Source organism: Electrophorus electricus, chromosome 5 (assembly GCF_013358815.1).
Source record: "Electrophorus electricus isolate fEleEle1 chromosome 5, fEleEle1.pri, whole genome shotgun sequence".
Classification (NCBI taxonomy): domain Eukaryota; kingdom Metazoa; phylum Chordata; class Actinopteri; order Gymnotiformes; family Gymnotidae; genus Electrophorus; species Electrophorus electricus.
The window spans coordinates 12153642-12179051 of NC_049539.1; the positions used below are offsets into that span (position 1 = coordinate 12153642).

General features: G+C 38.9%; 1 protein-coding gene and 1 pseudogene across 3 annotated transcripts; both read left to right on the forward strand.

Annotated features, from left to right (window-relative positions):
- Nucleotides 1–1465: 1465 nt before the first annotated feature.
- Nucleotides 1466–10958, forward strand: LOC113571920 (leukocyte elastase inhibitor-like). 3 transcript variants are annotated; one of them, XM_027001133.2, is made up of 8 exons: nucleotides 1466–1632; nucleotides 2531–2708; nucleotides 4455–4565; nucleotides 4946–5086; nucleotides 5409–5526; nucleotides 5653–5795; nucleotides 9888–10055; nucleotides 10231–10958. In XM_027001133.2, exons 2-8 carry the CDS (start codon nucleotides 2541–2543, stop codon nucleotides 10636–10638), a joined length of 1257 nt encoding a protein of 418 aa, XP_026856934.2. In that variant the 5' UTR covers nucleotides 1466–1632; nucleotides 2531–2540; the 3' UTR covers nucleotides 10639–10958. The 3 variants fall into 3 exon arrangements, with proteins under 3 accessions (XP_026856934.2, XP_026856933.2, XP_026856932.2); XM_027001132.2 differs by lacking the exon at nucleotides 4455–4565 and adding an exon at nucleotides 1840–1888 and having other exon boundaries at nucleotides 1468–1632; XM_027001131.2 differs by lacking the exon at nucleotides 4455–4565 and having other exon boundaries at nucleotides 1468–1632.
- Nucleotides 10959–12516: 1558 nt separating this feature from the next.
- LOC113571912 lies at nucleotides 12517–22433 on the forward strand (annotated as a pseudogene).
- The last annotated feature ends 2977 nt before the right edge of the window (nucleotides 22434–25410 follow it).

Genomic DNA, 25410 nt, shown 5'->3' on the forward strand with positions numbered 1-25410 from the left:
GCCAATAATCCAGAAAGGCACGATACATCTTACATGATTAAGATGCTGCATGTTTGTTATTTTGAAGGCGCATGGTACAAAGAACATCCATCAGGTTTACTGTATAAAGCTTGCGTTCTTTTGATTTTGTATAAATATGATTTAGCAGTTTGTATGTGCACAATGCAGAAATGCCATAATCTACTATATTTAAAAATGTAATAAATTTTCCAACAAAAATTTTCCAACAAAAGATAATGTTCTGTAGAGCACACTTGTCATACCATTTCATGTCTATGCACCACAAAATGGCAGAGGTGGGCCTATTAGTGGCTGAACATATTCTGGCTCTGACTACATAAAGAAAATCTTCTATTTCCATATTCATTATGAATCAATTTAATACACATTATGGCTAGATTATATTTGATAAGTTACCCAGTGGACCAGCTGTATTAACAACTTCAAATATGTTTCAGTAGTATAGAATTTAACCACATAATATGGTGAGAAGTGTAGAATAAAGGTTATCTATAGAAGTAAAACTGAGAAATTTGTGAAAATTTGAACTTTGCCAAACTGTTCATTTGAACGATAATCCATACCAAAAACAAGAAAAGCAAGTTAAGACACAGCAAGGATAATGAACATTCTTAAAGAATTAAACATTGTGTATGAACCACAGAGCAGCAGAATGCAACTGCAGTTCCTTCCTGTCACTGATGCCAACAGCAACAGGCCTTAAAGACAATGTTCAATATTATTAGATTTTATCCTAGTATTTTATTATTATTATTATTATTATTATTATTATTTTAATATTTTCTTTACTGAAAGTGCAAAGACTTCCCAGTAAAGCTGGCTAAATAAAGTAATAGCTCTGCCTGGTTTACTAGCAGATCTACTGAACCAGCTGCTAAATACCAGCTCCCATCCAGGTTGGCTAACAGCTGGCTAAGGCAGAACAGTACTGGTCATGAAGGACCCCAACAAGGGCCAAACACCATCCAACTATGGACGAATAGCCTGCTTGTCCACAACATTTTCTATTTCTGTAATTTTCAGACTGTTTGGACAGGTATCTTCAGCAAGCTGCTATGTAAAAATCAGAGCACACCCTTAAAATGTGGTGGGGAAAAAAATCAGACATTTCAGAAAGTGGTATGGCTATAACCCAAGTGTCCCCAGCATAAATTACACCTACAATCTAAGATGTATCAAAGCTATAGTTTCACCATTTTCCAGACGCTAGTAGCTCCTTTATCTGTTTTGCTTTACATTATGGCACAATAGTGCCCATTCAAACCTACTCAAAACCCGACCAATTATAAGTACGCATATTGGATTTTTGAGGGTTCTCAGCTTTGACAATTTTTACTACACTACATACTATATACTCAAAAATCAGTTAATCAATAGTATGTTGTTGGGATTGTTTTATCTGCAAACCGTGGTGCACGGCCCGATATTTCTAGTCGGTGTCAGGTCGCAGCCACATCCTTATCCTAGTGTAAACTAGGCCTTGTGCGATTGGTCATGCTGTAGTTTACCAGCTACAACTCCGCCTCTCTCTATATAAACCCAGCTTTCCTCTTTATATTTACGGAAATTTCATTTAACTATTGAAACATACTGAATCATACCGGCGCCAAGGTAGGAGTTTTATGACATATTTCAGGAAGTTAGCTAGCTAGGTTAGCGTTGGGGCGTTAAGTCCACTTATTATAGGTATTAGGGAAGAAGTACGCACGATTATATGATCAAGTGACCCAAACAGAAAACAAATTCTGTAACCTACTGAACGTTTTAGTTTCAGTGGAAATGTGCTCTGAAGTTCGATGTGTTCGCTTTTCGTTTTAGTTCGCATTTGAATGTCATCGGGCGAGCTGAAAGCTGTTGCATAACTAAGGTAGCTAGCGTTATCTTATATTTAACCAAAAGGAAAGTATCCATAATTTGCGTTCTCGCGGCAGTCCGGTGCAAATATCACACACGTTTGTGTTTTTAACTTAACAGTTTATTTAGCTAATTTCCTTTGAATTCTGAGGGCGTCCTGACAAACTACGGTCCAAGTTAGCTTGGTGTAAACTAGATACGATAAACTATGGCGTTAAGTTTATGTCACTGGAAACTTAACATGATCTTTTATCCCACTGAATTTGGTCTTTCTAGCTTCAGCAATGGTTAAACTAACGGTTTGAAGCTAGCTAGGAACATTGTGTAATCTGCTGATAGCTTAGATCACCATTGCAATGTCTATAGAGTAAATAGAACCGTTTTTGCACAAAACCAACTATTGTATCTGTAACTTAATTTAAATCGCTGAGAATTGAGCTTCATAAGAAATTGGGGCGTCTTTGTTTCATGATACAATTTATCTTGACACTTCAGAATTTTAAGCTTGTTCTGCTCCACAGATGTAGGTTGAAATGACCAGAATTAATATTTTAATAATAATAATAATAATAATAATAATATTATTATTATTATTATTATTATTATTATTATAAATAAATTTAATATTTTATATTAACTTTTCTCCCATGATCAGGGTTTGGAAAATGGACGCCCTATCAGTGGCCAACACCCATTTTAGCCTCGATCTATTCAAGAAGATCAGAGAAAGCAACACAACTGACAATGTGTTCTTCTCACCATTGAGCATCTCCTCAGCACTGGCTATGGTGTTACTAGGAGCTGGTGGCAACACTGCAGCCCAGATGTCTGAGGTCAGACCCGGAGCGTTAAGTTTAATCTCTGCAGCTGTGCATGATGCACAGCCTGGGAACTGACTCCAGTTAGTTAAAACATTGAATGTATTACTGTGTACTGAGTGTATTAAGAGCTGAGATGAGGTCCTGGAAAAATTTTGGAAATTCATTGATTGATGTTTGTAGGTTACCACATGTTGACATTTTATCTAATTTTACTGAAAGGGCAAGTTATCATGACTTAATACTAGTTGGTTTTGGATACACCCAGTGGACACTCCTTAGGTTTCATAACCTTGATTTATTTCATCACATTGTCTTCAGCTGCAAGGTACAAAGTTCACATGGTTGCAAAAGTCTTCTGGTACTTTCATGCCTATGTTTGCTAAGAAATTGAATATACAATCAGAACTCAGAACTCATTACTCATAAATGTTACGTTTCCACAGCAAGTCCACACATGTATAGCTCTGTCAGACATGGATACTCCTCTTAGTGTGAGTTAGTTTTTCCCAAGGTTTTGAATTTTTTAATTAACATGATTAAATGATAGCTGGTTTATTTACTTATAAAACTGAATTCCATAATGATTGTTTTAAATATCCAGCCATCTACACATTGATTATGGCTATAAAGTAGTTCAGTCTACAAAAATAAGTTTACCATGATGTGCATAGGTTTCATTTCAAATGTTTTTTGTTTTTTTGGGGGGGCGGATCACTGCTCACACCACCCAGCATAACACATTATATGAGTAGTGTGAACAGGAATTATGGGGGAGGTGGGATTCATAATGGGAGTCACTGTCTTATTTTTAAAAATGTCCAACCTGTAGGCAAATATAAATCACAGCCCTGTTGAGAGGAAGTGAACTAAAATAAGCAGAACCAAATAGCATTCATCTAAACTGATTTTCTACAATCAGTACAGATAGGCAAGTTAACTTTGATTATTAAATGTGAAGCATGGCATATTGCTTTTGAAAAAAAAAAGTTTAATTTTCAGTTTCTTTTATTTGAGCAGTTTGAATATAAAAATTATGGTATCATTTACATTTATGCCATTTAGATAACGCTTTGATCCAAAGTGACTTACAATTATGACTGAGTACAACTTGCTCAATTGAGGGTTAAGGGCCTTGCTCAGGAGCCCAAAGGTGGCAGCTTGGCAGTTGTGGGACTTGAACCAGCAACCTTCTGATTACTAGTTCAGTACCTTAACTACTGTCCAGATACTAAATGCATATCTATATCAATTCTCTAAAACAAATTACAGCTACATAATAAATAGTGTACTTGATTTTATTTTCACTAATACCAGTTTGAAATCACAGGAAATGCTGTATACAACAATTTTCACCTGCAGGATCAGCAGCTTTCAGCCTAAAGAGCACTTTGACATGATAATCACCACCAGATGTTCTCTGTGCAAGCTTAAGAAAGGTTCTGCTTGTACAATGAACAATAAAGACAAGATTTTCATAGAAGATGAGTAGGGTGTGGCCAGCTAGTTCCTGTGTAACCAGTCCTACACTGTGTTCTTGTCACTCTCAAATATGCAGTTGGATTTTACCTAACATATTTCAGATTGTGTATGAAGTTAATTAAAGCTGTAAAATCCTGTAGTGTGGTATTTCTGCCCACACATTTATTTTTGAAAGATAATGTCTAAGGAACTGAATATGATAGATATGTCATTAATGTGAAATCCTTCAATCAGCATGTGAGTGGTTCCCCAATTCTAGTAATCTGTGTAATGCTATAGGTTTTGGGCTTTAACAAACCAGTGAAGCCTAAATCTGCTCAACCAGCAATGGTTCAACAGTCACAGAAGGTCCAGAAACACCAGTTACCAGCAGCTCTGCAAATGCCAAAGGTTATTCGATATAAATCCTTGAGGAGACACTAACATGGTGAAAGAGCATGATTATGGCTATACTGCTGGTGACGGTATATTTATGGTAACTAGGTGCTTCAGCTCTGGTGGTGGATCTCTGGGATATTTGCTTAAATTCTTGTATATTGGCTAATATACTAAACAAGTATGTGGAATACAAACAGTATATTTTGTATTTGGTCTATACAGAATTTGGTCTATACAGAATTTAAAGCAAGTGTTTGTATAGTACATGACATGGATTTGAAAGTAAACACCTACATTTCTCACCTCAGCAGAGTATTTCTTTTTCATTAGTACCTTCCATCTTTATAACTTGGATTGTGTCAATCTCTACTTTACCACCCCCTTTCCTCTAGTCTCTGCATTTTAACAAAGCTAAGGATCACATCCACATTGGGTTTGACGAGTTGCTAAGAAAACTGAACAAGGCTGGAGCTCCGTACACACTCAGTCTGGCCAACCGTCTGTATGGAGAGAAATCCTACCAGTTTCTGGAGGCAAGTCCTTCATTTACAGAGAAGTGGAAAATGTCTGGATTAACTTTGGAGCTCTGTCTTGTAAATCTCTCTCTTTCCATCATTACACAAATGGCAAAGCCCTGCATTGTTTGTAGAGTACAGAGCTCTAATTAACAGATATGTTACTGAGAAGTGTGTTAAAGTTAATTTGACTCATTTCATGAAAAAAAAGGTTTTTTTAATGAAATATAAGCATTTATCAGAACTTTTAACCTGTTAGACATTTCAGTAGCAGCATATATTAGAATATAACCCAGTTATTGGATTGTTTTTGTTTGTTTGTTTGTTTTGTTTTTTGTAGAAATTTTTGCATGACACAAAAACTCACCATCATGCTGAGCTGGAAATGGTCGACTTCATATTGAATGCAGAGGCAGCTCGTATCCAGATTAATAAGTGGGTGGAGCAGCACACACATGGTTGGTGCTTTACACAAATAAACCTCACACTCTACAGCCCTCAGTCAGGGTTCTACGCCCCCTCCTCGGTGCTCTGTGTGTGTGTTTTACTGTAACAGTTCCTTGTGTTTTTAATGCTCAATATAGAAAAGATCAAGGACCTGCTGGCTGAAGGAGTTGTTGACAGCTTGACCAGGCTGGTGTTGGTGAATGCCATCTACTTCAAGGGCAACTGGGAGAAAAAGTTTGAAGAAAGGGCTACCAGGGAGCTTCCATTTCATCTCAATAAGGTAACTGGCAAACAAGTGCCTCAAAGGTGTTTAGCATATCCAAATGGAACGTGTTTTCCAGTTCTCTGATGGATGCTGTTACATGCCCCCGGTTGGTGGCACAATTGACAGGGCTGTGTGTGCGTGTGTGTGTGCGTGTGTGTGTGTGTGCGTGTGTGTGTGCGTGTGTGTGTGCGTGTGTGCGTGTGTGTGTGACCAAACACCAATTCAAAAGGAATAAAACAGAGATTCTCGAACAGCTTCTCGGGCTGCAAACAAAACAAGAGGAACTCCCTCATCCCATGCTTTAGTATCAAAACAATATTTACGAAGCATTGACTTTAAAGACTGATGGAAACGTTTCAGGGCATCCTGCGTTTCTGGATGATAAGGACTAGAAATAACATGCTTAACCTTTAAACTTGCCGTAACACAAGCAAAAAAGTTTCGACTGAACATTTATACCCTGATCAGTCTAAAGTGATCAGTCACTTTAGGCAAGCCAAATGGAGAAAATAACTTTACCAAGGATTGAACAATATTTGAAGTGGTAATCCTACGTTTACCATATATAGCCTCTGGAAAGCGCGTAGCAGCACACATGATGGTAAGCAGGAATTTGATTTAGGTAACGGCCCAACAGAATCCACCAGTACCCTCTCAAAAGGTTCACCTATAACTGGTATAGGACACAACGGAGCCGGTGGAATAGGTTCGTTATGCTTATCAGTACTCTGGCAAGTATGACGATGGGTAACACTTCTTTTGGCCTGCCATGAAAAAAGAGTGTTTTAACAACCGATTTCCACTTGCACATTAAAATTCCTTGATTGAGATAATGCACTACTTGCTTATTACCCGTTTCGTCATTACTACTCAAGATAGAAAAATACTTAACTAAATTATTATCTGCTCTTTGGGCTGCTATAAGATGATCATGTCCCACTACACACTTTAAACTGCTGATTCTCAGCTTCATCCGGCTCGCTGTTCTGGTTACATTCATTCAACTTCACAGGGTTCAGCCCTATCTTCTTCCGTGTTCATACACAGAAAGGTATCCAACAAATCTACATCACCCATTGCACGTGACTGAGCCCGTGTAAGCACGCATGCAGGAAAAACCTCCAGCTGTTCCCCAGTCCAGTCAACAAGGGTATCTAGAACATCCAAGTGAGGCAAAACCTTACCTCCTGCAATTTCATTATCCAAAATCAGCTGGATTCCACCCACAGGCAATCGATCATGAACAGCAACTCTAAACCGTTCTGAGAGTAACTCACTTGTTAACTGAATAAAGTGCAACGGTGCTTTAACATATCCCATTTTCAAACCCTGACATGAAACATGCAAACCACAATATGACCGATCCAAAAATGATAAAACACTTGCCAAAACAAAGAATGGGGAAGCCGCAGTATCTCTTAAAATTTTAACAGGTGTAAAATCATCTACGTCAGCCAAATGAACACCACCATCTAAAACGAAAGGCTTTTTGCTTGGGTCCAAGTCAACCTCTTTAACACATCCAAACCATCAGACTCTCCCGGGCCAACTAATGATATTCCTTTTGAAGCTTGGCTGTTCTAACCAGCACTATGATTACTTTTTGCTTTTCTTGTTTGTTTGGGTTTTTTTTACGCACCAGATAGTTCACTGCAATATGACCAGTTCAATGACAATAATAGCACTCTCTAATCTCCTGGGATCATGGAGATAACCTGCCAGTTTGCTTCCTTTTAAATCTGCCTTTAGTTGGGTATTCTACATCAGCCAATCCAAGAATTTGTTTGAGTGAGAACGAACTCATCCGCACAAATAGCTGCTTGCGTTGCAGTAACAACCGCTCGCTCGCTCATTCAAATATACTAGAGCTCCCTAAGTGATTCAAAATCAACAGCTTTACTGGCACAGCACCACTTATCAAATATTATAGACTTCCTTTCAAACTCTACATAAGTCTGAGCAGATAGCGTCCTCTGAGTTCTAAAACTTTGTCTATAAGCCTCTGGCACGTGTTCATATGCTCTTAGTATAGTTACCGTCACTACCTCATACTGTGAGCTGTCTCAGTGACAAAGCGACAAAGAACAAACCTCTTGTGCTTTACCCACCAGCAAAAATTTTACCAATATTGCCCATATAATCCTCCGGCCAAAGAAGAGCAATGGCGAGCTTCTCAAAAACACTAAATTGGGTCTCTACTTCACTTTCTCTCAAAGGAAGAACCACAGACATATACCTACTAATATGAACCACACCACTTCTGGAAGCACGAAGCTCTGTGGGCACCACAGGCACAGTCTGAGTCTGCATACCTGCTTGTACCAACACAGGCACATCAGTGGGAGTAGTGGCAATTTGGGAAACTGCCGGTGGTGGTGGAACAAAAGCAAACCCCTTTGCTTTAAATTCCAAGTCATGTATCCAAATCTCCTTTTTTCTTTGTTCAACTCCATTTTCTGAACAGCCAGATTATAATCTAACTGCTGTGCTTCCACCCTCTCAGTCGCTTCCAACTGCCATGCTTCTAACTCGAGACGAGCTAAACGTACTTTCAACCTGCCTTCCTCCACAGACCGATGACCCTCGGTAAACACGGAAGAAAGCGGGTCATAACAAGGCAATGTAGCACTAACCTTTACATCTGGCTCTGCTGTAATGGAGACACCCTCTACCTCTGATTCTCCAATTCCACATATCCCTTGAACACATACCAGATCTACAAGTACTTGTACATTTAATACACCACGCTCCTCTAAATTTTCTATCAATAGCTTGCGAATCTCTACTTTCAGCATAGACCTCGGTATAGAGAAATCAAAATGGCCAGCTATTGCCAGTAACTCATATTTCTTACACCTCCTAAGAACATCTACACTAGGTAAAGCAAGAAAACCCCTTATATCAATCACAGCAGCCATTTCTACAAGTTAATCACACTCGCACCAAGACCCAGCTCCAGGTATTAATATACCCTAGCCCAACAACACCCCCCCCCCCCCCCCACCACCACCAAAAGGACAGTACTAAATTCAAATAGAAAGAACATCACACATGTTACATGCCCCTGTTTGGTGGCAAAATTGACAGGGCTTTAACAGCCCTAAGAAGGTGTGTGTGTAAACTAGCCAAGGATGAGACCAACACCAGTAACACAACAATTCTGGTAACTGAACATAAAGTACGGGTGGACGTTGTGGACGGTGCCAAAGAAACAAAAATAATAAACCAACTTCCCTGCCTAACGCATACCTTTCCTGATCAACAATTCAACGAAGTGGCACCCGCCCCTAATCTACCACCTGTACATTACCACCTATACATAACATACACTGAACCATGTTACCTGATTTGTCCACACCGACAGATAGGGGGAAACATAACAGCAATCTCGTAAGTAAACTAAACAGTATCGTTTGTACAGTGTCACAAGATGCCTTTAGTAATAACTCTCAAGTATGCCCCGAATCAGCACCACCCCCACATACTTTCACAGGAGATCTGCCTTTAAAGCAGTAGTCCCACCTCCGTCTCGGCCCACAAGGCTTCTTATTGGGTTACCTGTAACAGGGAAAAGCAACCAATACAAAAACCACAAACATGCAAACCTGACACATAACAGACGGTCTTTAATAATCAGAATTTCCTTGCAGTATTACAGGGAATATCATGCTATGTATGTAACTGGCAACCAAGTGCCTTAAAAAGTGATATGTTTAACCAAATGGAACATGTGGTTCAGACTAGTCACCTGATTGGTGTTCTTTAATAATCTGAATTCTCTGCAGTAATGCAAGGAATATCATGCTATGTTTATTAATTAATTAACAATGATGTCCTGCTCCAGTTATATGCCATGTGGATTCTCATCAGCAGAGCACACGTACTTCATCCACATGAAGTTAATATTTGTAAGCTGCTTTGAATTAAAGCATCAGGCAGAAAGGTAAATGACCCCAGTTAAAAAGTGGTGCGAGAAACTAGTGTGTAACAAAAAAAGGGGAAGGAACATGGAATGTGCAGGTGAGCCCAAGGAAGGAGAGCAGCTTCACTATCAAGTGTCTGACAAATGAGAACTCACGTTTTTGCTTTACTTTTGATTATGTGCAGAACACAAGTAAGCCAGTGCAGATGATGCAGCAGAAGGTGAAGTTTCCACTGGCCTTTATTCCTGATATGAATTGTCAGATTCTGGAGATGCCATATGTGGGAAAAGAACTGAGTATGCTCATCATCCTGCCTAATGAGATAGCGGACGACACGACCGGGCTGGAGAAGGTAACGTGGAATCGCACAAATGGGCTCAGTAGATGTAAAGCAACTTTAAATTACATGTAATGGTCACTTGAGAGGGCAAATGCAAACACCGTTCACATTAAACTAACAGCTCCAAATTTACATTAAACTTAAAGCTGCACATTGGTTTGAAATTGTCTGTTTGGTTTTGTCTCAGCTTGAGCATGAACTCACTTACGAGAATTTCATGGAGTGGACTCGGCCTGATATGATGGACGTGGTGGAGGTTCAGGTGGCAGTGCCCCGCTTCAAACTGTCAGAGACCTATGACATGAAGAACCTGCTGGTCAGCATGGGCATGGCGGACGCCTTCGACCCCCGCAGGAGCGATTTCTCCCTCATGTCCCCCTGCGATGACCTGGTGCTGTCCAAGGTGGTGCACAAGTCCTTTGTGGAGGTGAACGAGGAAGGGACAGAAGCAGCAGCAGCTACAGCAGCGGTGATGATGCTACGTTGTGCTATGTTTCCCCCAGCAAGCTTCGTAGCAGACCACCCCTTCCTCTTCTTCATCCAGCACAAACCAACACGCACCATTCTCTTCTGTGGACGATACTGCTCACCGTAAACTGCTGCAGACTTTAAACGTGTATGCCATGCGAGGGAAGTTTAGTTTTCATGAGATGTTCATGCATATAGACATTGGTTGGAAAAAATGTTACTTGTAACCTAGCTGTTCAAGAGATAACTGCATTTAATAGAAAGGGTAAAGGCAGTAACTAAATGAATTTACTAATGAACTCCTGGTCTTAATGCCATCCTGAATATTTCTATGCCTTAACCTTATGTAACCTACACCATTAAGACTTATCAGAGTAACCATCATGAATTGCTGTTATTACTATATTCATTATTAAAATGTCATGACAAATAAAGCTCTTAACTGAATACTTTTGGCTAATCAATGAAAACAAATTAATCTGATGATGAGTTGTAAAAAGTTCCATATAAATAATTTAGATGTTGACTTTACCTAAGGAAAAAACTAAACTTGTAGGCCTGATATGATGCTCCTCTGGGTTTCCCATTTTCACATGAAACATCATTTTAGGCCTGAAAATTGCAAAGGTTTGTGTCCTTTATTGTGTTCCTTCAGGTAATCTGATTTCAAAAGTAACAACTGAAAACCTTGATCCTGATCTGTCCTTCTATTCAAGTGCAGGTAATATTACCTACATTAGGATAGCCTTCACTCCTCAAAGTACTGCAATACTAGAATATACTAATCAGTAAAAATTATGCAAAAAAAAAAAAAAGTAGTTTGTTTTTATTACCTCAGGATTGGTCCATGGTGATGCCCTGCTAACTGGATACTCCAGGAAGAGTTTAAACAAGCTTCAGTTAGTCCAGTTGTATATTTTTTTATTAATCAGAATGCTTCTTTATAAAACATCTCATTATTTATTTCTATTGCAAAAGGCTGCTGCTAGCATAGAACCGTCTTGTATCTCATCCATTACTCTGTGTTTAAGTAATCTCAGTATTTGCCCACTTACCTTATTTTTCCATTGTATATTTCATTATTCATTTCATCAACATTCTTGTAACTTGTCACAAGCAGCTTTATTCATTCCATGTTATTAGTTTGCCGTCTGTTGTTAACCAGAGGAGGATGGGGTTTCCCTTCTGAGCTTTATTCCTCTCAATGGTTTCTTCTTCTTAAGGAGTTTTACCTTTCCACTGTCATCTCAGTGTGCTCAATGTTTTGGTAAAGATAGTAGTAGTCACTTGTAACTTCAATCTGGATATTACTGATGGTGAACACTTAGCTTGAACCAGTACCACTGAATCAAAATGGAGTCTCAGACTGGTGTTTACTAAGTGTACATGTAAACAGTGTTACATGTAGCCAGTCATTCCACAATAATTTTCCACATTAGCAATTAACCAGTGCAGTTAGCAGTTGAAGACACAATAGACATACATGATGGCTAGCTTTTTTGTTTACTAACTTTATTTTTCCCGAAAGGCACAGTAACATCCAGTAATGGGGAACTAGCGCCATCAAGTGTCCAGCTATGCAAACTGCCTTAAGGTGCAAATACACCACACACATTGACTAGTACTAGGAATCATTCTACAGCAGTTGAAAGTTACACGTTCCGACAGCTTTGAGAGAATATCTGTGGGAGAGTTCCTCGCATGCCTTGCATCAAGGATATGCTTTAAAGCTCTCACACCATCGTCATTAGAGATGACCGTGTACAAACTTCTAAAGCATATTGCAAAAAGTAAAGAGCTGGCATGTAGCGTTTGCTCTTTCAGGAGTTCAAGGATTTTTAGAAAATGTGAAGAGTCTCTTAACATGTGTAGGGAGGGACTGAGCAAGAGATTGAAAATGTCTGAGAAACTGGTATTTCATTTATGTTGGGTGTGACGGGCCGAGTGTCACAGGGGTTAAAATATATACACAAATGATAACAAGGGGCAAGTGTGTTGAGCTACAATGACGACAAGGAGGGCGTGGTTAAAAACACGGAAGGCATTCGCTGTGAAAACAGTCAACAAAGACGACTCCACAAGCACGCTGCGGGCATGCCACGTGATTGGATAGTGGGGCGTACAGTTACATTGGGGAGGAACAAGCATGTACTATAGGACGTTCAGGATTCTTTTCCTTATGAATTGTAGGCAGAAAATAGAAACGACTACAGCGACAATTATCTATAATAAGATTCTATGCGGAAACTGGGAGGTGTCCTGCTAAAATGGCATGATTAATGACTGTATCTGTGGATGGATGTCAGTGATGTTTTGCCTATAAAAGCTGTTATCAGAAAGCTGCGTGAGTGCTTTCAATTCTCCAGTAGGCGGTGTTCAGTAGGTCTGGGTATACTTATATTTGAATAAATCCACTAGCGCATTGACATGTAAATAGAGTAAACTGACCACCTTTATTAAAATGAGCATGTAACCTGAGACGTATGAAGAAATTATTTAATGGTCTTAAGCTCATCAGTAATGGGGCTTGTAGGTAAAAGATTTAGACCTTTGGTAGTATAGATCACTCCAAAGTTAGTTCCAAATAATTAGGAATTCAAATCCCTGGCTATGTTCAAGAGGCAGAACATGCAGGATGTTGTGTATAAACATTGTTCTGTGTGGTGATTAAGCTGGTTTATTTGGGGACTATAAAGCAATCTGATTCATTTTCATTATAAAAATACCACTCACAGTTGATTATGGAGTATCTAGGAGGGAAGAATTGACTTTTGAAGAATTGAAATCAAGCTGTGGCAAGTTCTCAAGTTTCATCAATAAGCAACTTAATATCAATGGCACAGTTTCTCTGGCATGACACCTACAGTACCATGGTCATGTATTAGGCCAGCAGCAAGCTTCAAAAAATAAAAACAAATCAAACATGCTGGTAGCAAATACTTGAAGTGCTGAGATGCAGGCTAAACTTGTGGCATTGTTTCTGGTGGCTGTATGGGTGAGCAATGTGCAACAGTGGCAGTAGTCACCTGCAGGCACCAGGAGACATGTGAAACAAATAAGACACAGGTGTTCATGGTTAATAATCAGGAGATTGGCAACAGAGCACATGTGGGATGCGTGTGTGTGTGTGTGTGTGTGTGTGTGTGTGTGTGTGTGTGTGTGTGTGTGTGTGTGTGTGTGTGTCAGTAGGCAAACTGACAATCACCAAGCTGCATGTCATCCAACTTGATGTGAAACCAGTGCCAACCATAATAAATCCCACTGTATGTGAAACCAGAATGGGGAGCATATGGCTATTTGAGACATATCTGTATATTTCACAGGTCACCTGATTTGTTACTTTCTCAGCTTATTGGTGCTGCCACAGGAACATGGGAGTGACATTTCATTGCAGCAGAACTGATATTAAGTCCCAAAGAACACCTTTAGCTACTGCTGAGATTAAACATTCTGGAAGTCTTTTAGATGGGGATGGTGATACTCAAGTCTAGTTACAGTTATTATTATATGGTATGATTTTACTTGGAGATGGGCATCTATTTTTAATTCATTATTGACTATAAAAATTAAACACCGATTGCTTATTATATGTTTTTAAACCCACAACTGGTACTATTTGACACTATTTAATGTGGAACATCTGTTTAATCTTTGTGGCTGTGTAGCAAAGTAATTCTTCTCGCCACTCAAAACAGAGCAATTTTGAATCAGAATGAAGTGTTTAGTTGTTTTTTAAATGCACACACAAGTGTATGTTCTACTGAGAAACATTTAAAAAATGAATATGGACTTAAAGTCAACTTCATCTTCACAACAGTAGATCTGTGAGTGAATTCTGATCAACTACTAGTTTTTTCCTGCTCTTTCCTAATGTTGGTTCTTCTAAAGTCTACCTAAGCCTCTAAAAATGGCAACATGATGTTGCCACAGTTTCTGAAATAGAGTAAATATTACCATTTTGGCCTTACTACTATGTAAAAGATAACACCCAACAGAGTGTCTTGTTGTATGACAATAAAAGATGTAAAGACAAAAAACACCATGAATGTCGAGATTAGCTGCTTCCAAGCATCCTGTCCCCATAGTTTCCCTGTTTCATGTCTTCATTTCATTTTCTCCATTCCTGTTCCGGTCCTTGTTTTGTTATTCACTGTTTCATTAATTACACCTGCTGTTAGGCTTATTTACCCTGTGTGTATATATACCCTGTGTTTTCTGTCTTGTGTTTGCTGGTCATTGTGAATCATTGCCTCTGTGTTCACTGCTCATAGTTGGACCTACTGAGCTTTGTTGAGTTTAGGTTGGCTGTGTTTTAACTGTGTTCTGTGTTGAACATTTCTATTTAGCCTGTTTAGTTATTTTCCTGGTATTCAAGTTTCACTTTTGTTTGATTTATCATGTATCCTGCGACTCTTCATGTTGGCTCTGTGAACCTGCAGTGTTATCACCTTGATTCTGGGTTTGCCCTTAATAAATCCTCTCAGTGTGTGTGTCCATCTCCCATTCCACCTCCATGTTACAATGAAGCAGAGTGATGTTTCCTCGGCCAAATCTATTTTATTCTTTGAATGGTTGTGGGAGTGTTTATTTTACTTATAGAATTATTTATAAGCTATGATGCAGCATGTATAAAAATTAATGCAAAAAGGGTTTTTTGGACATTTTTTATTTCTTCACAGATTAATATGAACAGCAAAATCAGTTTTTTTAAAAAACAAGTTCTCTACATCCATATGCATAAATTCAATTGTTGCTGTGTTTTTACTCTACAATGATGATTATAATAGTAATAATAAGAAAAAGAAAGGAAAATTGTAATTTTAAAGAAAGTACATCTAAGGTCATGTTCTTCTGTGGTTTTGCTTAAGTAAAAGCAACTTTTACCAGTTTTTTTTTTTTTTTTTACTAAAGTATTTATTCCTTCACTTTAGTAAGGCACTTACATTCTTGTGCCACATCATACATCATCTTCCAGTTATTGTAGCCTTTATCTGCAGAACATGGTGTCGCACAGCATAGCTGTGGTTTACTCTCAGATTTTTCAAGCATCTGTTATCTGTCATCTGTCAGCTTGCAGATGCACAGGTCTCATGGGAAGGTAAGATGCATTTTCCTTCGTGCCCTATACAATTGGCCAAGCTGGAGTTTAGCAGTGATAACCATGGTTCTAGCTAGTATATAGTTTTTCTGCTTTTATTTTCTAAAAGAACATTTAACCGGAAACTACTGGATTACTGAAACCATCTCAGTGCTAAGGTATGGGTCCTGTGGTATATCCAGGAAGTTAGCATTTTACTTACAGTGAAAACTATAGGCCTACTTGTAAGTTTTAGGCTTTTGACTTTAGTCCGCATTTGAATGTCACCGGGCATCTATGCTAGCAGTAGAATAACTAAGAAATTTTAACCAGAAGTATCCGTAATTCGCGTTCTTGTGGCATTCTGACAAATTATGCATAATGCACAACAACCTGGTTTGATATCTTAGTGCATCCTTGCAAGTGATTACAGCATAAATAGGACATTTTGAGCTGCACAAGACTAGCTGTTGCATCTATAATTTGTACTAAAACTTTGCTTCATAATAAAATGTCAGGCATCTTTGAAGCCTCGAACAAATGAGCTTGATATTTCAGAGCTTTAAACCTTTTCTGCTCCACAGATGTAGGATGGCAGAGTTAATACATTAATTTTTCATCCTTCCTCAAGGTCTGGTAATTGGAGTCCCTATCAGTAGCCAACACACATATTACCCTCGATCTGTTCAAGAAGATCAGAGAAAGCAACACAACTGACAATGTGTTCTTCTCACCATTGAGCATCTCCTCAGCACTGGCTATGGTGTTACTAGGAGCTGGTGGCAACACTGCAGCCCAGATGTCTGAGGTCAGACCCGGAGCGTTAAGTTTAATCTCTGCAGCTGTGCATGATGCACAGCCTGGGAACTGACTCCAGTTAGTTAAAGCATTGAATGTATTACTGCATACTGATTGTATTAGGGCCTAAGAACAGATTCTCTATAAGCAGTACAGGTTGTAAATTTATATTGGGTTCTTAAATGTGAAGCATGACCTATTGCTTTTGAAAAAACCCAGTTTAATTTTCAGTTTCTTATAATATTTTAATAGTTTGATAAAGTATGTTCAGTCCAGATCATAAATGCATTTTAATAACTTATTTTCTACTCTAGTGAGTCTATATCAATTCTCTAAAACAAATTACCACTACAAATTGAAAGTGTACTTGTAATTTGACAATATAAATAATTTAACATAATATGATTTAATTTGCACAAGTTGGAAGTCACAAGAAATCTAGGATCAGTTGCTTTCAGCCTAACGAGAACTTTGACATGATAAACACCACCAAGTTCTCTGCGCTAACTTAAGAAAGGTTCTTCTTGTAGAATGAACAATAAAGACAAGATTATAATAAAAGATGAGTAAGGAGTGGCCAACTAGTTCCTGTGTAATCAGTCCTACACTGTGTGTTCTTGTCACTCTCAAATATGCAGTTGGATTTTACATAACAAATTTCAGGCTTTGTGTAAAATCCTCTAGTGTGATTTTCTGCCCACACATTTATTTTTGGAGGAGAATGTTTCTGTGTAACTGAACTGGAACTGAATATGATGGCTATGTCATTAATGTGAAATCTTTCAATCAGTATGTGGAAATAGGTCATTCCTAATTCTAGTAATCTGTATGATGCTGTAGGTTTTGGGCTTCAACAAACCAGTGAAGCCTATATCTGGTCAACCAGCAATGGCTCAACAGTCCCAGGAGGCCCATAAATCACTTAAGCTCTGGTTGAGGATCTCTGGAATATTCAAGGTTTGCTTGCAATTTTATTTGTGGATTGGCTAATATATTAAACAAGTAAGTAGAATATGAACAGTATGTTTTGTATTTGGTCTATACAGAATTGTAAGCAAGTGTTTGAATTGTACATGACATGGCTTTGAAAGTAAATACCTACAGTTCTAACCTCAGCAGGGAGTTTGTCTTTGTTATTTTTATTAACGTCTTCCAGCTTTATAACTTGGATTGTATCAATCCCTACTTAATCCCCCCACCTTCGTCTATCCTCTGCATTTGCCCAAAGCCAATGATAAAGACCTTAGTGGATTTGACAAGTTGTTAAGTGAACTGAACAAGGCTAGAGCTCCGTATACACTCAGCCTGGCCAACCATCTGTATGGAGAGAAATCTTATATGTTTCTGCAGGTAAGACCTTTGTTTACAGAGAAGTGGAAAATGCCTGGCTTGTGAATCTCTCTCTCTCTCTCTCTCTCTCTCTCTCTCTCTCTCTCTCTCTCTCTCTCTCTTTCTCTCTCTCTCTCATTTGTGAATCGCTCCTTCGTCCATTTCATTCCTCACGCAAATGGTATAAAACCCGCCATTATTTTTAACTTTCTAACAGATGTTTGTCAGTGAAAAGTCAAAATTAATTTTATATTAAATCATTTGATGAAAAAATCTGTGGTGTATCTGTATTAAACAAGACACAAGCATTTATCAGCATTTTTTAACCTGTCCTTTTACAATTTAGTGGCAGTATGTCAGAGTACAACCCAGTTACTGGATTGTTTTTCTTTTGTTGCAGAAATTTTTGCATGACACAAAAACTCATGCTGACCTGGAAAAGGTTGACTTCATATCAAATGCAGAGGCAGCTCCAGATTAATAAGTGGGTGGAGCAGCACACACACATGGTTGATACTACACACAAATAAATGCATTTATTGTTATGTGTGTTTATTGTATATTTATGTCTTCTTTGTGACCATAAATGAAACTGAGCATATTCCAAATTTCTTTAAAGTAGCTGGCTCCACATCTATCATTCCCCTTACAGCCTAATGAAGCTAGACACCAGTTAGCCCACTCGAGCCTTCAAGAAAATTGAAAACTTTTCAGCCATGGTATCGGTAACTGTTGCCTGAAATGTAGCTGCAACTACAACAATATAGCTCTGTTGTAGACATAGCAAAAACATCCCACACTCTACAGCCCTGAGTTGGGGCTCTACAGTGCTCTGTGTTTTTAATGTACACTGAAAACAAAAATGCTCAATATATAAAAGATCCAGGACCTGCTGGTTGTAGGATCTGTTGACAACTTGACCAGGCTAGACTTGGTGAATTCCATCTATTTCAAGGGCAACTGGGAGAATAAGTTCAAAGAGACGGCTACCGTGGAGCATCCATTTCATCTCAATAAGGTAACTGGCAAACAAGTGCCTCAAAAGTGCTGTGATTAACATATCCAAATGGAACGTGTAGTCCAGTCCTCTGATGGATGGTCTTTAATTAATCTGAATTCTCTGCAGTATTACAGGGAACATTCTACTATTTTTATACTCAAATAAGACCTTTAAAGACATTGAAAACCTTTGAAAGATAATGATGTGCTGCTACAGTAATTTGGAATCTGAATTTTCTTCAGTGGCTACATTTAAGTACGTCCATAATGATAATATTTGCAATGAATAATGATACCCCATTAATAATCCAACTAATAGCTCAATCAGAAAAGAATACATCCATGTAGCTTTCTCTGACTGAGACTATGCTGGGATCAGTGCTGATGCCTAGAAGTGCAGAATACATAAGCTCTATTTCAGACAACAAACATTGCAATAAACAATACCCTACAATAAGTACAAGAGTTTTAGTTAGTCACATAGGAGCAGGGTCAGTGGTCATTTAAATATTCCACAAATAGATGGGTCTTCAGTCTGCGTTTGAAGACTGCAAGGCACTCTCCTGTCCACACAACAAGAGGAAGTTCATTCCACCATCTAGGAGCCAGGACAGAGAATAGTCTCGATGCTTGGCTTCCATGAGACTTGAAGCATGGTATTTCAAGAAGAGCTGTATCTGAGGTTCAAAGTACTCGAGATATGGATTGGGCTTTGACAATTGACATCATGTATGGACATCATGTACCAGCCGGTTCATTTTTGGCATTGTAGGCAAGCATCAAAGTTTTCAATCTGATGTGGGCAGTTACTGGAAGCCAATGAAAGGAGCGCAGCAGTGGTGTGACGTGAACTTTGGAAGATTGAAGATCAGTCTTACTGCTGGATTCTGGACAAGTTGTAGAAGTCTGATGGTTCTTAGGGGAAGACCAGCAAGTAGTGAGTTGCAGCCTTCTACAGTTGTTGATCACCTGTCGTCCTAATTTAACAGTTCAGTAAGTGCTGATAAAAGGAAGAGTAGAAGGAATGTGATCCAGCGGACATGTAGTGAGATTGCTGGAAGTCAGGATTTGAAGAAATTCATCTGAGGAGAGAGGAGAAAAAGAAGCCAAAGAGTTGTAGGGGAATGAACACTGGTAGGAAGAGTAGGAACAGAGGAAAAGGACTGACAGATTGCTGCAACCTTCTTCTCAAAGGTGATGAAATCCTTAGGCATAATAGATGAGGAAGGAGCAGGAGGGGGAGGGTTAAGGAGAGAATAAGAAATTCTGAAGAGCTTGCATGGATCAGATCCTGATGATTAAAATTTTCCTCTGTAGTAGGATGACTTTGCAGATGTTACTTCCAGTGAGAACTTGGAAAGGAGAGACTGGTATGAGCTGAGCTCTGAAACTAGGAGAGTTTTCCTCTACCACCACGCTACAGTACATAGTTCTCTCCTGTGGCAGTGGAGTATTTCTGTTAGCCAGGGGGCAGATGGGGAAGGTCTTGGAGGTCTGTAGGAGAGAGAGCACAGACGATTCTTCGATGAGAGTGTTGAAAGGAAAGTATTGTAAAGTATTCAGAGAGAGGAATTGAGATCAGGAGGATGTCAAGCTTGTCAATGAAGTTATCTAGGGAACCTGGAGGGCAGTAGACGACAATGATGCGAATGTTGGTAGTGAAAGACACTGTAATGGCATAAAATTCAAAAGAAAAGATGGAAAAAGCAGAGAATGAAAGTGAAAGGAAATGCCACTTTCAAGACACTAGTAAACCTGAGCCACCACCCCTGCCAAGACACCTCAGAGAATGTGTGAATGAAAAGGCAGATGACGGGGCACCTGGAGTCCCTGAGTTCTCAGGGGTGATCCAGGTCTCTTTTAGAGTCAGGAAGCATAGCAAGTGGAGGGATGCTAGGGCTAAGATGATGTCAGCCTTCTGGACAGCAGATTGGCAATTCCAGAGCCCTCCTGCCACCATAATCTGTGATTGCGCTGAACGTTGGGAATAAATGAGGTTGCTGATATTGCGCCGTCTACGATGATAATGGTGTCTAGGAGGTTTGTTGGGTATGTAGGCAGGAATTGCAAGACGCATTTCAGATAGGGAAGATGCTAGGTTTGTGGGTGTATGTGATGAAAGTTTGAGAAAATGTAAGAAAAAAGATATTTAGAAGAGTTTGAGAGATCTGGTCGCAGCATAGATGAAGAACTAAATGAAAATCACTACAAAAGCCTTCTACAGGTGTTGGCCACCTGTCGTCCTAATTTAACAGTGCAGTAAGTGTTGAATCCCCCCCACAATTCACATCTAAAGTTAAGGCAAAACTATATCTGCAGCAAGTAATTATAGCTAACAGTAAACAAGTAACTAGGTTCAAACAAGAAGCCTTGAATTAACAGAGTCTAAGGCAAAGTTAGTATGCTCAGCCTACCTTAACCAACCAGAAAAAATGTTCCAGCATTTAAAATAAATAAATACTAATAATAAATAAATATATAATAGTGTTTTTTATTCATGAAGAGCCCTTTTCATATTCAAGGTAGCTCCAAAGAGCATAAAACAAAACACTTTGTAGAGATGCGGCAAACAGTAAAAAATTTAATAAAAATTTTAAAAAGTGCTAAATTTTTAGTGATTTTTGTGCTCAATAGAGAAAATATTGAAGGCTAATGGACTTGTTGAAAGCTTGACCAGAGCAAGGTGCTAGCATCATGAAGCTAATGGTTTTGATTCACAGTGAGCATATATACTTCATACTAAATAGCAGAGAGACAATGCAGCATGTAACATATATAGGGGCTACAGAGTTGGACGTGCCAGTCAATCTGATGAATCAGAGTGCTTTCATTGTCAACAAGTCAAACTTGCTTTTTTAATGCTCAATATAGGAAATATAAAAGACTGTATGACTAGAGGAGTTGTTGGGGAGGGTGGGGGGTTAAACAGAACTGAATGTGCAGGATAGTCCAAGGAAGTATCAACAAGTATCTGACATGTTTGAATGCACGCTTATTCTTTACTTTTGATTACAAGCAGAATGCAAATAATCCAGTGAAGATGATGTATCTGAAGGAGACGTTGCCACTGGGCTTTATTCCTGATATGGAGTGCCAGATTCTGGAGATGCCATATGTTGGAAAAGAACTGAGTATGCTCATCGTCCTGCCTAATGAGAGCAGACGAAACGACTGGGCTGGAGAAGGTAACTGGGAATCACACAAACAGGGTCAATGGATGAAAAACAACTTAATTTACATATAATGGGCAGTTGCGAGGGAAAAGGCAAACATTCATATTAAACTCATAGCTGCAAAGTCATTTGAAACTGACAGTTTGCTTTTTTTCTCAGCTGGAACAGGAACTCACTTATGAGAATTTCATGGAGTGGATGCGGCCTGATATGATGGACGTGGTGGAGGTTCAGGTGGCAGTGCCCCGCTTCAAACTGTCAGAGACCTATGACATGAAGAACCTGCTGGTCAGCATGGGCATGGCAGATGCCTTCGACCCCCGCAGGAGCGATTTCTCCCTCATGTCCCCCTGCGATGACCTGGTGCTGTCCAAGGTGGTGCACAAGTCCTTTGTGGAGGTGAACGAGGAAGGGACAGAAGCAGCAGCAGCTACAGCAGCCGTGTTGGTGGATTGTATACTTCCTCTGGCAAGCTTCGTAGCAGACCACCCCTTCCTCTTCTTCATCCAGCACAAACCAACACACACCATTCTCTTCAGTGGATGATGCTGCTCACCGGAAACTGCTGCAGGCTTTAAATATGTGAGTGCAGTTGGCACTTTGAGTGAGTTGTTAGACAGCAATTATTGATTGGAAAGAGAGTGTTGGTTACCAGGGAGCTTCCATTTCATCTCAGTGAGGTAACTGACAACCAAGTGCCTCAAAATATATATGTATATGTGTGTGTGGGTGTGTGTGTGTGTGTGTGTGTGTGTGTATATAATGTGTATATATGTATGTGTGTTTTTATTCTATGCCTTTTATTTTTTACCAAATAGACTTGGTAACAGCATTTAATTTGCAGTAATTCATACAAAAATGAAAGCTACCATCAAAGAGAAATTTCTTTTACATCTGATTGATTCTGATTCTGCATCCATAAACAAAGAATAGAAAATATTTAATTATTTGATGGATTATTTACTGGTGCATTTATTTACTTTCCTATGTCCTATTGTATCCTTTTGTTACTTGCAGGGGGACTTGAAGTCCTGTATAATGTACATAATTCCAGAGTAGGGCAGAGGCTCTAATGTTTCTGTTCTTATTTCTAAAAGCTTCAGCTGAGGGCCAAGTTAGAATAGACACATCGACCTGCTTCCTGTGCTCAGACCATCACTGGACCAGCAACTGGTATAGTCTGAATGTTATTTGCATTTGTCTGCATGCATTTGTAAGACCTTTCTACTCTGCCTCATTCTCTATTGCTTATCTCTTCTTTTCCTCCCACTATTTTCTCTACCTTTTCCTACTCTAGAGCAGTTAGAAACACAGGCCTCTTAGTTATTATTACTATTAGTTACTTTTTGTGTATGTCTTCATGTCCAAAAATCCTGTTGATTTCTGGATGAATATTGACTGGAAGGTCTAAACATGCTGTTTATTTGATGAATGTTGGCTGGCGGATGTAATTCTGCTGCTTATGGGATAAATATTGACTGGCAGGTGTAATCCTGGATGATTGTTTGTGGGAATGTGTAGCGAGTTGGCATGGCAGGGGCATTCCTGCATCATGTGTTAATTCTGCATCCTGTGTCCTGTCTCCATTTCTCAGTCATTACCAGAGCAGACTGTTCTTCATGTGTTGGAACAGTGCTTTCATCAATGGGGAGAATATATGAATATATTTATGAATATTAAATGTCCACAAATAAATGAATTTATACCTTTTATAGTGACTGCAGTCTTTCTTTGCCTCTTGCCATTATATTCAATATAATTTATTTTTTTCTCACTCCATAGCACTCTATAGCATAGCTTCAGTACTAATCTTACCGAAAATGGAGGGTTTATCTTGAAATTCATGCTTAGAGAGTGTTATCTATCTAGCGATCATTGTGCAATGTGGCATTATCTCATTCAGCAGCTGCTATACCCCCAGTGCATTCAGTGTGGCCTGCCATGGAGGTTTTTGTTCAGGTCTATATCACTGTGTAAACACGGGACCACGGCTCGACAGCAGGCAATAGTAGTTACCGAAATCTTCAGCCTGGATATTACTGATGGTCAGAGTGAACACTCTGCTAGAACAGAGTGCCACTGAATCGAGATGGAGTCCCAGAATGGCCTGTACTAACCCTGTATTTAAGCATCTTAGGAATCTTTCCAGGTTTTTGATAGTACAGATTGTCCTGAAGAAACTGTTGCTACTGAAGGAGTCTGTTTCACGGTAATGTCTTTCCTGGAGTCTAAATGGAAAAATTATATTATTTCAATAAAAAAAAAATAATTATGCCCTAATATACATCCGACCACATTCCTTCCTCAAAGATGATGTTTCCTCACTGTCCTTCCACTTTTTAATAATGCGTTGGACAGTTCTTAACCTGATTTTAGTAGTCTCAACAATCTCCTTAGATGTTTTCTCTGCTTGATGCATGCCAATAATTTGACCCTTCTGAAACAGATTAACATCTTTTAACGACCACAGGATGTGTCTTTCGACATGGTTGTTTAACAAATGAGAAGCTACTCACTGTATCAGTGAGGGTTAAATAACTTGTTGCCAGCTGAAACATAATTATCCATGCAGTAATTATCCAATGGGAGGCTCTTACCTATTTGCTTAGTTAAATCCAGGTTGTGACCTTTTTTTTGGCCAGGGCAATGTATAATTGTATTATTTTTCGGTCTCAGCAGTGAAACAGGGTGCTGCATGAAGGGGTTTTAAATCCAGAAAAAAACAACAAAAAACTCCCAGTTGGATTGAACTGGTTTGTCTCACTTTTCAATAAACATTTTTCAATAGACATTTTGTGGTGGCTCTGTGTGAGTCCCTCTGATTCTGGCTTTGGCAAATTGCTGAAAAAGTAAATATAATGTTCACATATATGTAGGCTGCCGTTAACCATGTTTCATGTGAGCAGTTGCCACGCAGACACTTGTCGACACCCTGGTGCCGTTCCCATGTATTTTTAGTTATTCCTTGTTGATAGCAGTAGGTCGATTTGGAATATATCATGCAGCAAACAAAGAACAACATTTTTAAAAAGTTATCTTTTTTTCATTTATAACTTGCTAAACAAGAGCTCCTGCCTCCCCCGAATACACCTGTTCCTTTGTGATAAAGATTCTGATGCGTTTGTGATATGTTACGCCAATTGTGTAATGTGCAAATTGCTCAGTTGTCCGAACTTGAAACCAAATTTCCCCTTGGGGACAATAAAGTATTAGTAAGTATTTTGTCTTTAAATATAAGCAAATAGGAGACTTTTATTCGTTACAAGATAATATATTTTTAATTTCATAATATTTCCACTGTTGTTCCATGGTGTTGCACTGTGTGACAATGCCAGGAAACACCAGTATGTGCACGTACTTGTTGTAGGATCATAATATGAAAATTAAACATGAAAGTTTCATTGAAAGTAAGTTTGTGAAATGAAGCAAATGGGACACTTATTTTTTTAAGATAATTTATTTTCATTTTCATATCATTTCCATTGTTGTGCAGCATTAAACAGCATGGTGTTATACTATGTGA

Bases quoted from the DNA above. Each gene is read 5' to 3' on its own strand.
- LOC113571920 (XM_027001133.2), top strand. From the start codon at position 2,541: ATGGACGCCCTATCAGTGGCCAACACCCATTTTAGCCTCGATCTATTC. The intron at 2,709-4,454 runs GTCAGACCCGGA...GTAATGCTATAG, and splicing joins CTGCAGCCCAGATGTCTGAG to GTTTTGGGCTTTAACAAACC. The intron at 4,566-4,945 runs GTTATTCGATAT...CCTTTCCTCTAG, and splicing joins CAGCTCTGCAAATGCCAAAG to TCTCTGCATTTTAACAAAGC.